This window comes from Ammodytes marinus, assembly GCF_949987685.1.
Source record: "Ammodytes marinus genome assembly, chromosome: 8".
Lineage (NCBI taxonomy): Eukaryota > Metazoa > Chordata > Actinopteri > Uranoscopiformes > Ammodytidae > Ammodytes > Ammodytes marinus.
The window spans coordinates 4,135,400-4,151,748 of record NC_137212.1 but is presented as its reverse complement, the minus strand read 5'-3'; the positions used below and the strand labels follow the sequence as shown (position 1 = coordinate 4,151,748).

The following is a 16,349-nucleotide window of genomic DNA, read 5'->3' as shown; positions in this document are numbered from 1 at the left end:
GCCTTACTTTGCCAATGCAATACAAAACACACGAAACAACTGTGGGGAGAAAATGAGACCGTGCCTGTTGTTATAATGTCTCTTAAAGAACGTAACACAGTAGTAACATTGGTAGTATCATACTAACAATAAGGTACTGTAATACAATATGCAATATTTCACACAACAGGTAGAGTGTGTATGACTAGGCTTACTTTGCCTATGAGGAAGGACTCGGTCTTCTTCTGTCCGACCCTGAGCTTAGTGATGTCATAAGAGGCGGTCCCCAGGGTCTCATCCATCACGTAGTTGGCGTCCATTAATGTCAACTGAGCAGAATACACACCGGCGATGTAATGGTTAAACACTTTTCATAACCAAGTTGTTAAGCAATGTGATCAATGCACATTTTTATATTGAACTCCTGTACTGTGTTATTGAACTAGTTTCTATGATGAAGGTCTGGTATTTTTTCCTCATAATATGTTAAAGTGGCTAACTTTTCAAAATGGAAAATTGTCTGTATGTACGTGTATGCCACAGTGCATCAATGCTTGTAAGTATAATTTGCTAGCCAATATTATGAAGTGAGTTTGTGCATGCTTTTTATGTGTGTGTGCGAGGCGAAAGTGGAGTGCGTGCATGCTATTATTGTGTGTGTGTGTGTGTGTGTGTGTGTGTGTGTGTGTGTGTGTGTGTGTGTGTGCGTGTGTGGCGCTTAAGTGACAATGTGCATGTGTGTGTGTGCGTTGCGAAAGTGAAGTATGTGCATGCTATTATTGTGTGTGTGTGTGTGTGTGTGTGTGTGTGTGTGTGTGTGTGTGTGTGTGTGTGTGTGTGTGTGTGTGTGTGTGTGCATGCATCTGTATGTGTGAGTGTGTGCGCAAGGTTTTGAGTGATAATTTGCACGTTTTTAAGTATGTGTGTGCGATTTCATAGTGAGTATTTGCATCCCTTTCTTGATATATTGCCTAAACAAACGGCCCCTCATACAATAACATTACGGTTCTAACCTCGAGGACATTCTGTGCGTTGGGATCTAAGATGAATGAAAAGGTCTCGTTCCATTTCGGGTTGATGTTGTTGTCTATGTGCTTCGTCTTCTTCCTGCTTTCTGGGGCCATGGGGATGAACAGCTCCACATAGGGGTCTGGGGTGTCCACTGCACACACACACATGCACACATACACACACACACACATACATTATCACACACACATAATCACAGAAATGCATATAAACACGCATACACACACACATGCACACACCCGCAAAAACACACACACACACATAAACACATAAACGCATATCAACATGCACACACACAGAAGCACGTACAGTACACGCACAAACACACACACACAGAAGCATGCCCACGCACAAACAAACAAAAACACACACAGACACACACACACACACACGTACACACACACAAACACACTCGTACATACACACACACACAAACACACACACCCACACATAAACACACACAAGAATCCCAAAGTCAAAGCGTCCCCCCTATTTACCATAACCCCATGTTTATAATTGTATACGGTTTTTAAATGACCCCTGTAGACTTACACAGGTCCCCCAGGGCGCCCTTGGTGACATTCTCAGCTCGCACCACTGTCACGGTGAATCTGTGAGAAAACTGCTGTTCCACCTGCAAAACAACATTCATTCAGTTTCCGTTTTGTTGCATTTCCTCGTGGGAAAAATAATGTGTTGCAGACAAGTTCACTGTAAGTTCATGTCTCTAAGAATGTCAATGGCTGAGTTCCAACCCCTATACTGTTGTTTGCTCTTGTCTGTCAATTTGTTCGTACTATGTGTTACTGTATTTTCTGAGTCGACTATGATGTTTTTTAATCTTTGTTTGTACATGCATTTTATTTTTTGTAATTTTAGGGTTGCCTTTTTAATATGTGGCATGGGACAATGGATGCAAACTAGCCTCTTAAGCTAACTGTGGCTCACATACAGTTTGTCTGTTTATTAGTGTGCAATGTCCTTCAATTAAACTAATAAATAAATACTTCCCTGCTATTTAATAAGAAGAAGAATTAATAGGACTTATATAGCCTAGCACTTTTTTGGAGGTCACTCAAACACGCCTATTTAGTATGGAAGCAAGATATTTAGGATGTCCCAATTACATGTGGTCGGATGTAACATGCTGAGAAATACCTGGATGCCCTACCTACTACATCCAGTCATAACTTTTAGTGTAGAAATCAGCTTCTTCATGCTTTTTGGGCGATTCTGACTCACAATCCACTGCACATCAGAGGTGTTTTTTTACACTATCCCTGCGTTCCAATCCCCATACTTCCCTACTATTTAGTATGCCAGAAAAAGATTTAGGATGTCCCAATACATGCACTTCAATTGTAGTATGCTGAAAATACATAAACGCCCCACTAACTCCAATAGCATTTTGGAGTATTCATCTTTATTCTTGACATTTCTCGACATAATGAAAAAAAAATCTTCCTTATCTGATTTTTTTTTCTCTCCTGTGGTCCAAAAACTCTTCTGTACTTTAAAATGTAGTGTAGTAAAAAGAAAGAGTATGTGATTTGGAACGCAGGGTATATTTTTCTCAAACTTAAGGGTTGTTCCTGAATACTGTTCCAAGTAGGTCACCACCAGCATTTACAAAAACAATTGGATTATAAAATATGTTTTTAATCCTTTCCGCTAAAATATCCAATTATTTCTTCCTTGTTCTGTTTTTTTCCCCCACAGTACCAGAAGGAACCAAAGTAGGTATTGAATCGGTACCTCGTTCTACATTTAAAGTGCCTCCAAATACATTCTATCTGGTTTTGTGATTCCAGATTCCCCAATATGTTTAAATTAGTTTGAAACGATGAAAGAGTAATCAAGTTAAATAGACTATATAGAAAATAACTATATCGTCAGACAGGTCATTTTCATTGCAGCCATTCCACATCGCTGTCTAAATGTGTAATGTCCAATCTTGAATCTTGGTGTATTTTCTTTGTTTTTACCGTCTCTTAAATGCAATTTCTAATGTCTAATCTTGATGTATTTTATGCCCCTGTGTTAAATTGCTTTGCCAAGTTTATGAATGTGTCCGATCTCCAATGTTGAAAAATATGCAAAACATTAGTAACAATAGAGGCATTTTTGGAGCTCATTTTCTCTGTAACTTCCCTCTTTGTCCTTCATAGATATCCATTACTGAAACCTGTTCTGTGTTTATAACAGGAGTTACTATGTGTTTTATTGCTGTGTTGTTCTCTGTGTCTGCCTTAAAGGCCACCGTCATTGCAGAAGTATTGTATGAGAAATCTCAACTTCTGTTAATATTCAATGTTGGAAAATTCATGAGGGACACTACACTAGCCCCCTTGTTGCTCAAATGTATGCTACAATATTTGCGTAAAGTTTTTTTTTCTGCTTTGGAGTAATAATAACAGGGAAAATCATGATATTGTACCGTGGAAGAATGAATAAGCTATAACTTGCCATGGTATGATTTGTGCAATGATGATTGAATTCACTGGAATTGCAATCGTTTTTGTTTAAACATGTCTTGTTTTTACAGTAGGCCTACTGTACATACAGGGGTAAATAATACCTTTCGGCGATACTCACAATTATATTGTTATTCATCATGTCAGCTGGTCGGTGATTCTTGGGAAAAAGCTTTCGTCAGAGAACTTAAACTCAGGAGAACATCTCTGTCAAAAACTGGAGCATTTGGAACCTGGATGATTGAAATAAAAAGTTTAATAATTATCAGTGCTAATGATGGTTTGTTTGTTTGTTTGTTTGTTTGTTTGTTTGTTTGTTTGTTTGTTTGTTTGTGCGTGTGTGTGTGTGTGTGTGTGTGTGTGTGTGTGCAATTGCAGAAGAAGTGGTGTCATGAAATCATTATTTTCAGCAACATTGGCTTTCACTTTCTTCATACAATGGTTGAACAGAGATATGTGTGTGTGTGAGTGAGTGAGTGAGTGAGTGAGTGAGTGAGTGAGTGAGTGAGTGAGTGAGTGAGTGAGTGAGTGAGTGAGTGAGTGAGTGAGTGAGTGAGTGAGTAGGTGAGTGAGTGAGTGCGTGCGTGAATGAGTGAGTGTGTCTGTGCCTGTGTGTGTGCGACTGTGTATGTTTTTGTGTGTGTGTGTGTGTGAGTGTGTGTGCGTGCGATTGTGTGGTGTGTGTGTGTGTGCGCGACTGTGTGTGTGTGTGTGTGTGTGTGTATAAATGTGTGTGTGTATAAATGTGTGTTTGTTGATAGCATATCAAGGTCAGCGAGCCTTTTCTCAGCTGTTCACCAAAGCGTGTCATTACCGAGCGGAGCTGAGCAGCACGTAGAGCGTCTGTGTGTTCACTGCACTCCTCACGTAGCTTGAATTAATGTTCCAAAAAACTATTGAAAAGTGCCAACCCACTCTGCTGCCCTTGTTCTGCAGCCAATGGGTGCACTCAGGCTGCTCTGTGTGTGTGTGTGTGTGTGTGTGTGTGTGTGTGTGTGTGTGTGTGTGTGTGTGTGTGTGTGTGTGTGTGTGTGTGTGTGTGTGTGTGTGTGTGTGTGTGTGGTTTTAAGTGTGTGTGTGTGTTTCTAAGTATGTGTGTGTGTGTGTGTGTGTGTGTGTGTGTGTGTGTGTGTGTGTGTGTGTGTGTGCCAACCAGCAGAAATGGCACTAAAATGTTCATACCAGAACACAAAATGTAAAAGGAACACACACAGAGCAGACCATTATGCAAATTAGTTGCAGTAATTATAGGTTTAAAAAATGCTCCTGTCTGCTGTGCAAGTGTAGTCCTGCATGAGATTCAAAGATAAGGATAGCTGCTACCTCTATGAATAGCATGAAAAGTCATCATTCAATTCTTATCTGTGTATAGTCTTGTTCCCCATGATACATTTACTAAAGTACAATTTCAGATACTTTTACTTCAGTATTTCCATGTATTGCTACTTAAACTTCTACTCCACTACATTTTTAAGACCAATATTGTACTTTTTTCTACAGTACAACTAGTTGACAACATTGTCATTTGGTGTATTATTTGGGGATATTTTTTTATAGAAGGAACACCAACACACAACTGAAAAAGTGAACACAAACAAAGGACATATTAAAATAAACAACTAACATGGCGTACTCTACTTAAACAAGTTTCTATGGTCATTGTATAAACTAAAAAGGTAAATCTTACGCAACAAATAGGAAGTCAAAAAGGTGTCATGAATGCAATGGTGGTGTTTTTTGATGAATGACGTTATGAATAGGGGGGACAATGTCATAATAGTTTCTTTTCATATCTGGGTTAAAGGGCTGGTTCCATTAGGCCACTTAGAACAGGTTTGGCCAGATTTATAAGAGCAAGGTCACATCGGAGGTGGCCTGACACAACGTGCAATGATAATATAATAAGAATAACCTCTTGTTTGTATAGCACCTTTCACATAAGCACCACAGCTCAACGTGATTTATAATGATAAACGTGCACGCATCACAGGCTTAACATGTTTTAAAATAGTTATAAAATGAACGTAGGCGTGGCAATAATAGTAAATACATAAGATCAAATAGAGCAGTAACATAAAGTGCTTAGTATTGCAAAGAAAGCAGGGCATTTTCCCCCAAAGATCAACTAAATAGAAAGACGTTTAACATCACTAAAAGGTGTCAGTCAATAAAATAATCCATAAACGATCCATACGATAAAAAAAACGTAATTTAAAAACATATATGTAGAATTATATACTATTGCCTCAGACAGGGTAAGGCAATGATGTAAACATAACTCTTAATACACCTTTTAGCTTCAGATTATCAAGTTTAATGATGAATTAAACATATTTAACATCTTGACAACGTTGCTCTCTTCTCTTAGACCAACTAACTGCATCTGTGTCGCTTTCATCTGTCGTATTTAGTTTGATAAACGATGTATAGTCGGTCTTTAAGTGGTGGCAAAAGCATTTTTTTTTTCAGTTTCCTTGTTGCGTAAAAGAAGTCTATAGCCATAAGTTTGTTCGCTACTTAACCCACCGATGGAAGCAGCAGCAGCTACTGACACTGACCTCATAATTCATACACACAATCGTATTTGAACATAAATCTCATTGATGAAAAAATATTAAAAAGCGAGATGTGGACATACCGTAAGTGGAGGGAGCACTATCAACTTACAAATCCTGAAAAATACTTCATGCTGATCCAGAAATAAAATCGCTCAAAAGTTTTCTGCAGCTAGTTTGAAAAGAGGAGGCGCTCGCTCCTTCGGGGCAGATGTAGCCCAGGGAGGGAGTAGGAAACCCGGCAGTAGTCAAACAGATTGATCGAAGGCAGTCTGGAGGCAGTGGAGGGTGTCAATCAGAGGAAGAATTTGCGAGAAAAGTCCCCTAAACAAACACTCAGACGATAAAAATAACTTTCCGTTTAGAGTATGGGTTAAAAGACGCACGGACAGACCGGAAATAGTTACGTTTACGTCAGATTTTGACTAAAAAGCGGGGACGGTGCAATCGACTGACGACTGCCTGATCTCCTCTCTCCACCTATCCAAAGCGCGCAGCAGTGTGGTTAGGTGTCCGCGTGAGGGCGCGTAAACGCTGACTGTACTCAAGGAATAAACAGAATTTTTTTTCCCCCTTTTTTTGTGAATCAACTTACAACATGACACATGCAATGGGGTGACGTTTAACGTTTACTATATCACTAAACTATGTCTGTTTTGGGGTCACTCATCAATGCTGGAAATTTACAGTACGCGTGTAATAAGGGTCAAGTTGGGTTCGACAAAGATAGACTATAATACAATACAGATATAATGTATGCAGTTTTGCTCTTAGTCTTAAGGGAGCACTGTCATTTGAAACAATTCATATAAATAATGGCAAAAGGGAGTTCTGTAGACTTAAAGGTGGGATAAGCGATTCTGGATTTTTTTTCTTTTTTTTTATTACTTTTTGTCAAAATAAGTGATTATCTCCTCACAATATGTCCGTATACAGTGTGTGTGTGTGTGTGTGTGTGTGTGTGTGTGTGTGTGTGTGTGTGTGTGCACTGAAAAAATAAAATCTGGTGTAAAGGTGTAAAAACATAGCCTAGGATGTTTATTGACACTTTCATTTCTTTCAGCGCGCACACACTATCAGTACCAGTGGCTCGATAGATTTCATGCAACCTTTCAAGCGGATTTAATGATTTTAGTCTAGATTTCACTATCTTATGTTTGACACAGGGTAAGGAGGCAGGTGATTTCTCATAATGAAATAGCACAAATAATGGATATATTCTTATTTCTATACGTTTTCTCATTGACAAGTTTTATAGGCTGCTGCAGAATTATTTTGTTGAATAAAATTATGCTTATCTTGAATCACAGCCAGTCGCTTACGGAATTGTAGTCTATATAATTAAGACATTAGGGGACAATTATATACTTTAAGTAGGCTATATAAGTGCTTTGAGTACAAGTAAAGCGCTACATAAATCTAATATTACTTCAAGTGTTTATTTAATACTGTTAAACAAACCATGAATGTGTATACTAAATATATATTTAAGAGAAATTAAATGAAATGTATAAAAAAGTAATATTAATAAAAAGAATAGAAAAGAAAAGCTATTATAAAATGTAACTTGCAAAGGGCATGGGAACAAATACACTCAACTACATGAGAGTCGGTAGGCTACTGTTTTAGACACTTTGTCGAAACATTAGTTTTCAATCACACTTCCCCAATTGAGAAATTCTTCCGTGAAATAAACGGAAGTGGGGTTCAGTGAAGCGTACGCACTGGTCATCAGTAATGGCTCCCGTTCGCTGCCAAAAAAACAAGAAGTCGAAACCGCAAACACAATCCAAATTGATGTTGAGAAATAAAAAATATTCCTCAATCCTCAGGTATTACTAACGGATAACTTTAATCAGAAAAAGAAAATCCAGTCGCATCCGGATTCTGGGAGGGGGGGGGGGGGGTAGGGGGGGGGGTCATACGTGTTTGATGACGCCCATCCACGGTCCTATAAAGGTGCTGCGGTGGCCAGGTTGGAGTTATTCAAAACTCTCAGCCTCCGAGCGAACAGAGCACACAAGAGGAGAGAGAGAGAGTGTGAGAGAGAGAAAGGCTCGAAGAAGAAAAGAGAACCCGACAAAGTCTTTGGAATATGAACATCAGACTCACTTTTTCGCTTTTTCTGTTGGCACTGGGATTTCTCGTCTGCGAAGGGGGTGAGTACAGGAAACATAATGTCCTACCTAACTGCTTAAACGGACGCTAGCAATATTTAAAGTTCGTTTTTTAGCTGCACTAAAGTTATGTATTATTTATTACATGAATTGGTACAGGTGTATAATTCAGCCTACAACACTATATGTTACAAAATATCCTATACTTATCAGTAATGAGTTATGTGGCGTTGTTTGGCCGATTGCAGTGATATTTTATTTCACGTTGCTGCCTGCTACTAAAACTTATTTATTCTTACTTTTATTTATTTTGTACGTTTAAACTCTTTTTCTGATAATGCTCTTCTATTTGATATATATAATTGTTTTTCTTGAACAAGCACAATAAACCCAATTTACCTGTACTGTCCTATACCTGTGCAAATGGCAATCAACATATATTCTATTCTATTCTATTCTATTCTATTCTATATTTAGATTTTTTTTAGGGCTATTTATGTTGTAAGGTGACTTTATCTAATCGTTCAACATTATCTATCTATCACAGGTAACCCGTGTTGCGCAGATCCATGCCAGAACAGAGGCGTGTGCACGGCGATGGTACCTGACAGCTACGAGTGTGATTGCACGCGCACGGGATTCCACGGACAAAACTGCACTACACGTAAGTATGAATAGCGCGCGCACACACACACACACACACACACACACATGCATAAGAGTTGGAATCTGACATTTTGTTGCAATTTTTCGCGGTGCCATGCGTTATTTAGTTATTCATTTTTTTGTCACTTTTTTTCCTCCCTATATAACAGCTGAGTTCCTCACGTGGCTCAAAATCACGTTGAAGCCTTCGCCCAACACGGTCCACTATCTGCTAACGCACTACAAGGGATTCTGGAACATCGTCAACAACATCTCGTTTCTAAGGGATGCCATCATGAGATATGTGCTAACGTGTAAGTGTCTGTCTACCGCTGAAGGCAACTGTTAGTACTTGGGTTTATTGGATTGTTGGATAGCGGCCTATAAATTTGTAGCACTTCAAATAATTTGTACAGCAAGTTGTTGAGAAGTAGTTGCTGGAAGGTGTTTGTGTACAACTGGCATATTTTGCTAGAGTGTGACTTTTTGGTGGTATATTTTGTTGTAATTGCACAACACATGTAGGCTACATTGTCAATTTGATAATCTTTTACAATGTAGTTTGAATTAAACTTTTTCTAAGTAGCTTTAGTTAACCAGTAACCACACAAGATTTTGCTTTAATTCAACTTCTCCCAGTGTGAAGTAATACGTTTTTGCTTTCAAAGTAGCTTCCTCTCCGTAATAACAGTCCCCTCTAGACTTTTCACGAGGACTAAAATGACAAGGAATTTCACATTTTAGTTGGAAAAAAATCTGCATTTTCTTATTATCTGGGGCTCGTCAACCAGGGGTTCAATTGGAGTAGAAAATTAGTTTCCTTTTATGGCTTTAAAATTAATTAAACGACTTGAATCACAAATATAAATGTCGTCAAACTACCAGCAGGCTACTGACAACATTTAACTTCAAGTTTATTGATATGGAATTCACTACTACGTTTGTTTTCTTCACTTTTTTAAATGTGTATATGCTTGATGTATTTTAGCACTTTGAGTGGCCTGAATTGTGTCTGAATTGTGCTATAAACTTGCCTTACCTTTCCCCACAACACTGTTAATAATGAAACACTTTTCCTCTCTCTGTCTCTCTTTAGCCCGATCCCACTTGATTGATAGCCCTCCAACTTACAATGCGGAGTATGATTACAAGAGCTGGGAAGCCTATTCAAACCTTTCCTATTATACCCGCACCCTGCCCCCAGTGTCAGAGGACTGCCCAACCCCAATGGGAGTAGTAGGTGAGTGAAGTGAACACACACACACACACACACACACACACACACACACACTCTCTCTCTCTCTTTCTCTCTCTCTCTCGCTGTCTCTCTCTCTCTTTCTTCTCTCTGTCTCCTTTCTCTGCCTTCGGAAAACCTGTTCTCTCAGATTCTTACATACTGAGCAAGACTCGTTTGGCCCCATTACATCACTGGCAGACACACACACACCTACACACACCTACACACACACACACACACACACACACACACACACACACACACACACACACACACACACACTGTAATTTTCCCCTCCTGCTGGATTGTCGGATTGCAAAATGTGCCGCTAAACCTGCCCCAGCATGCAGAACCTTGGGAACCATTTTTTTACATAGTCAATTTAACACCTATCTAACACGTCTCAGAAACATATGAATGTAACTCTGACGTGTATTGTAGTGGATAATTGTTGATTGTAGCTTTTCCGACATGTAAAAGTAATACATCACATTCCAATCAAGTTTAACCCACGAGGAACTTTTAAAATGTACATGAAACAGTCTAATTTTTCCTCTGATGATCATAAATGACATGTAACAGCACACGAGACCATCAGTGCAAAGAATGCTGTTTTTATATATTTGTTCTTATTGCCTTTGCCTGGGGTCTGAATCCCCGCTAAACTCAGAGCAAATGATTTACAGCAGGTAGACCAAAGAGTGTGCTTGGGCATTGTAAAAACACTACCGCTTTTGTCCAAGGGTGCAACTAGATTCAAGAAAAACAGAAAGTTCCTCGTAGCTACTTTAATGCATTCTATGCCAGTCCACTTTAGCTTGGTTCTGTATCACAGCCTTGTATGTCTATAATGTAACGTTCCCAATGTGTTTCCCTTCCACCAGGTAAAAAGGAGCTACCCGATGCTAAGCTACTAGCCGAGACGCTTCTGCTCAGGAGAAAGTTCATCCCAGACCCTCAGGGCACTAGCCTGATGTTTGCATTCTTCGCGCAGCATTTCACACACCAGTTCTTCAAGTCTGACATGAAGAAAGGACCAGCTTTCACCCTGGCCAAAGGACATGGGGTAAGAAGAAAGCACAGCCATTTTTTTTTTCAAGGGAGAAAAGATTTGTGAAAAAGATTAAAAAAAATTAATAATATAAAATGCATTGTATTAATGGTGGTGTTTCTGCTTGTTAGGTGGACCTGGGCCACATATATGGAGAAACACTGGAGAGACAACACAAGCTACGACTCTTCAAGGACGGAAAGCTCAATTTTCAGGTATGTGGAAGAAAAACATTAGACTATGTTGCACTACTGTACATGTGTTACTTAGTAGTTGGGCTTATGTGAAGTTAATGAATGTACTAGCGTGATTCTTGCTATTCTTGCTGTTCTGAGTTTGTACCTACATGGTTGAATGCACTTATTGCTTAACTCCCTTGTGAATTGAGCTAAGGGTGCAAGGGCAAAGGGTGTCATACTGTATGGAATGTAAAGCCCACTGAGGCAAAAGGTCTATTTGTGATATTGGGCTATAGAAATAAAACTGGTTTGATTGATTTGATTTGTCTATTTAAGTATACTTTTGAACCCATACTATTGGGTTATACAAATAAAAACTGATTTGATTTTTTTTTAAATTTAGGTTGTGGATGGAGAGGTGTACCCGCCGACAGTGAAGGAGGTAGGGGCAGAGATGCACTACCCTCCCCACGTGCCGGACTCTCACCGGTTCGCCGTGGGCCACGAAGCCTTCGGATTGGTCCCCGGGCTGATGATGTACGCCACCATCTTTCTGCGGGAACACAACCGCGTGTGTGACGTGCTGAAGGAGATCCACCCAGACTGGACCGACGAAAGGCTGTTTCAGACCACCAGGCTCATTCTGATCGGTGAGTGTTTGTGAGGGATGGATGGATGGATGGATGGATGGATGGATGGATGGATGGATGGATGGATGGATGGATGGATGGATGGATGGATGGATGGATGGATGGATGGATGGATGGATGGATGGATGGATGGATGGATGGATGGATGGATGGATGGATGGATGGATGGATGGATGGATGGATGGATGGATGGATGGATGGATGGATGGATGGATGGATGGATGGATGGATGGATGGATGGATAGATAGATAGATAGATAGATAGATAGATAGATAGATAGATAGATAGATAGATAGATAGATAGATAGATAGATAGATAGATAGATAGATAGATAGATAGATAGATAGATAGATAGATAGATAGATAGATAGATAGATAGATAGATAGATAGATAGATAGATAGATAGATAGATAGATAGATAGATAGATAGATAGATAGATGGGTGGGTGGATAATGAAAAAAAAAGTCACAAGTTAAAACAGAAACAGAAAATAATATTAATATAGTGTCAGTGTGAGTTACAGAAAAGAAGAAGTTATTGAATTTCTTGTTGTTACCAGAGCGAAGCATTCAAGCTCTTAACTGAAAGATGAGAGAAAGAGGAAATGCTTATTTTTTTTATCATGTCAGTTTATTTCACTATTACAGTCAAGTCATATCAAACTAGTCAAAAATCCCATACAATAGATAGATAGATAGATAGATAGATAGATAGATAGATAGATAGATAGATAGATAGATAGATAGATAGATAGATGGATAGATTGTTATGTAGAAATGGGACTTTACACAACTACAATACCTGCCTTATCTAACATTTATATCTATTCCTATCTGTCTTGCAGGCGAGACCATTAAGATTGTGATCGAGGACTACGTGCAGCACCTCAGCGGTTACAACTTCAAACTCAAATTCGACCCGGAGCTGCTTTTCAACCAGCGCTTCCAGTACCAAAACCGCATCGCATCAGAGTTCAACACCCTCTATCACTGGCACCCGCTCATGCCCGACACCTTCCACATAGAAGACCGGGAGTACAACTACCAACAGTTTGTCTTCAACACGTCCGTAGTCACAGAGCACGGAATCAGCAACCTCGTAGAGTCATTCACCAACCAGATCGCCGGAAGGGTAAGACACCTTTTTTTTTTTTTTTTTTTTTTTTTTTTTTAAATCTTTGATTTGATAGAAGAAGCATTTTAGATTTTTTTTTTTTTATAAATATATAAGGTACAGCTCAGGGAAAAATTTAAGAGACCACTCCAAATGTTCAGTGTCACTCGTTTTACTATTTATAGGCATATGTTTGAGTAGAATGAACAAGTTGGTTTTTATTCTATAAACTACCAACAACATTTCTACCAAATTCCCCCCCCCCCCCCAAATATCGTCATTTAGAGCATTTCCATTAAGTCATGTAGAGATTAAGATTGAAGAAAATCAAAACAGGTCTCTTAATTTATCCAGAGCTGTAGGCCTATATATTTTTTTATTTATACCTTTTCTTTTATTATTGTTTTTTTTAGAATTGGGACATTGTTCTTTATTTCTCAAAGACTGAAATATAACCAACACCAATATATACATTATGTCATCATGTAGAGGCATAGTATTTTTCTGTAGATTATGATTAGATTATTGATTATAAATAAAGGTTAAATGAAATTGAATGAATACCACTGTTGTTGCTCCTTAGCTGATTGATTTACTGACTTTCTTTCATTATTTTTAGGTTGCTGGTGGGCGAAATGTTCCCGGTCCCGTCATGTACGTGTCCGTTAAGTCCATTGAAAACAGCAGGAAGATGCGCTACCAGTCTCTGAACGCATACCGGAAAAGATTCTCCATGAAGCCCTATACTTCATTTGAGGACATGACAGGTGAGACAGAGTCAAGATCATACAAAAAAAAGATGGATGGATGGATAGATAGATAGATAGATAGATTGATAGATTGATAGATTGATAGATTGATAGATTGATAGATTGATAGATTGATAGATTGATAGATAGATAGATAGATAGATAGATAGATAGATAGATAGATAGATAGATAGATAGAAAAAAAAATTGTCCATACTATTTTTCAGCTGTAAATTAAAATAATGACAACTGAAAATGGTGTGAAGATTTCTTTATATAATCATGAAGCGAAAGAAAATGTTGCATAGATGATTCTTGCATTTTTGATAGCATTTATTCAGCATTCAAGGGGTCTTTGAGTGTCTAGAAAAAGCTATTTATAAATATCATAAATTACTATCAATTTTTCGATGAGACTGGATTCAGGAATTAAATATGCGCTTGACAAACACACTCGCAGACACTAAAGATTTAAGCTTGTTAGTTATGTGACAGATTTCTTAATATTAAAGCAATCAGTTTTTGGGCTCTGCTGTAGTCCTCAAGGCAACTTTGGAGGTGAGGAATTTATTTCCGTGACTCTTAAGAAACCAGATGTCCATTTCATCTTGAGATAATATAAGCAGATTGTCACCGCGGAGAGCAAGATGTAAACAGACCGCCGAGGCCTCCCTGCTTTCATAGGACAAGATTTAAGATTTGAGAAAAGAGATTTTGATGTTGATTAAGAACTACCAGTGATGTGTTAGGAAAGAAATATATCCGCTATGTCACCTTTTTAAAGATAATTCATTTTGAGAATTTACTATCTACTGTGCGCTGGATTGGAATCGGTCAAAGCACAGAGAAACATGTTTAGAGTAGCAGCAAGCTTTTTGCAGCTGCTGGGTGAGGCGAGTGAGATAAGCCAGACTTGAAACTAGTTATGGGTAGAGCGCTTACCACACAGAATCAGAATCAGAAAAACTTTATTTATCCCAAGATGGGCAATTAAGTGCACAGTTCCCAGTTCCCAGTCTCACAATAAAAAATCATTTAATACAGTATGAAGTAGACAAAAACGTATATCAACAGCAGTCCAGTCCTTGTCGCAGGTTCAAATCCGACCCGTGGACCTTTTACTGCATGTCATCCCCCCTCTCTCTGTCTCCCCATTTCAACTCTGTACTATCCAATAAAGCTCGCAAATGCCAAAGGATAATCTTTAAAAAAAAAATACAAGACTTGAAACTAAAACCTATTCCCTCCTCTGTGTCTTTCAGGAGAGAAAGAAATGGCTGCCATCTTGGAGGAGATGTACGGACACGTGGATGCTGTGGAGCTGTACCCAGGTCTGCTGGTAGAGAAGCCCAGACCCAATGCCATATTTGGGGAGACCATGGTGGAGATGGGTGCCCCTTACTCCCTTAAAGGCCTCATGGGAAATCCCATTTGTTCACCTGAATACTGGAAACCGAGCACATTCGGAGGCAGCGTCGGTTTTGATATTGTCAACACGGCGTCGCTACAAAGGCTGGTGTGCAATAACGTGAAGGGCCCCTGTCCGTTGGCGTCCTTCCACGTGCCCGATGTTAAAGACTCTGGCTCCCAGACCATCAATTCAAGCACGTCAGAATCACGAGGCAACGATATTAACCCCACTGTCATTTTAAAAAAAAGGTCTACTGAGCTGTAATTTATTTTATTGTTAAATTTTTTTTTGATGAATGATTTTCTTTTTTTTTTTTACTATTAGGGCAATTTTTCGATACAAGTTATTTATTTATTTATATTTGTATTTATTGTATTTATGATATTAGAACACGAGAGAAAGTTCTATGCAGATATTTCTGAGTTTGTCATTTTAGTATATTTGCGTCTGTTTTTTTTCCGAGAGCAAAAGTCTGTGGTTACGTTTATTTATTGAAAGTTTATTGCTATGTTGTATTATTATTATTTGTATTATTATTATTATAAGTTATTGTTACAGTAATGACCTCAGTCACTGCAACTTGATACTTGAAGATTAGTTTACATTTTTTTAACTATATTGTAGAGCTCGTTAACATAAATGCTTGTTTATTTAATTGTATGATTCTCAGCCTAGCGATCTACTTTACATACAGCGATACAGTGACGCGGTATAGTAGTACATTCTATTGGTGAACTGATCTTGACACTCTCGATCTAGTTTTCAAAGTACATTCCTATTTTCAGTATTGTCCTACTGATTTTTGTCTATTGTAGTCTGTGTATTGGCTTGGGTAATTCATCTGAAATGACATTTAAGAAAATTCTGCACTGCTGTTACATAGGATTTGCATTGTCATTCTATCCAAACAGTATATCTGTCTGTTACATGGGCTTAACATGTTAAGCTGTTGTCTCAATGTCCTATTGACTTTACCATGTTGACACTAATAAATGCTTCCATCAACTGGAGCGCAAGAAATCCTCAGAAATCAGTCCACGTTTTTTTAAAGGTTATTTTTGGGGCATTCTTTTGCTTTATTAGAAAGAAGAAATTGTATTTAAGAGACCGTAAAAACAAAGAAAATACATCAAGATTCAAGGTTACACATTGACCA

General features: G+C 38.5%; 2 protein-coding genes across 2 annotated transcripts in view; one reads left to right on the top strand and one right to left on the bottom strand.

Moving 5' to 3' along the window:
* Window positions 1-6,507, bottom strand: part of LOC307254083 (cytosolic phospholipase A2-like) — a 28,989-nt gene extending 22,482 nt beyond the window's left edge. Inside the window, exons 1-5 of the mRNA XM_080032324.1 lie at window positions 6,121-6,507; window positions 3,604-3,715; window positions 1,561-1,642; window positions 993-1,141; window positions 195-308 (exon numbers count right to left, since the gene is read on the bottom strand). Of these exons, the coding sequence (XP_079888450.1) occupies window positions 195-308; window positions 993-1,141; window positions 1,561-1,642; window positions 3,604-3,624 (366 nt within the window). The 5' untranslated portion in view covers window positions 3,625-3,715; window positions 6,121-6,507. The remainder of the gene's footprint in view (window positions 1-194; window positions 309-992; window positions 1,142-1,560; window positions 1,643-3,603; window positions 3,716-6,120) is intronic.
* A 1,536-nt stretch (window positions 6,508-8,043) lies between these two features.
* ptgs2b (prostaglandin-endoperoxide synthase 2b) lies at window positions 8,044-16,188 on the top strand. Its single transcript, XM_080032529.1, has 10 exons — window positions 8,044-8,196; window positions 8,702-8,818; window positions 8,970-9,113; window positions 9,896-10,039; window positions 10,921-11,102; window positions 11,219-11,302; window positions 11,670-11,916; window positions 12,765-13,051; window positions 13,653-13,800; window positions 15,045-16,188. Exons 1-10 carry the CDS (start codon window positions 8,133-8,135, stop codon window positions 15,455-15,457), a joined length of 1,830 nt encoding a protein of 609 aa, XP_079888655.1. The 5' UTR covers window positions 8,044-8,132; the 3' UTR covers window positions 15,458-16,188.
* The last annotated feature ends 161 nt before the right edge of the window (window positions 16,189-16,349 follow it).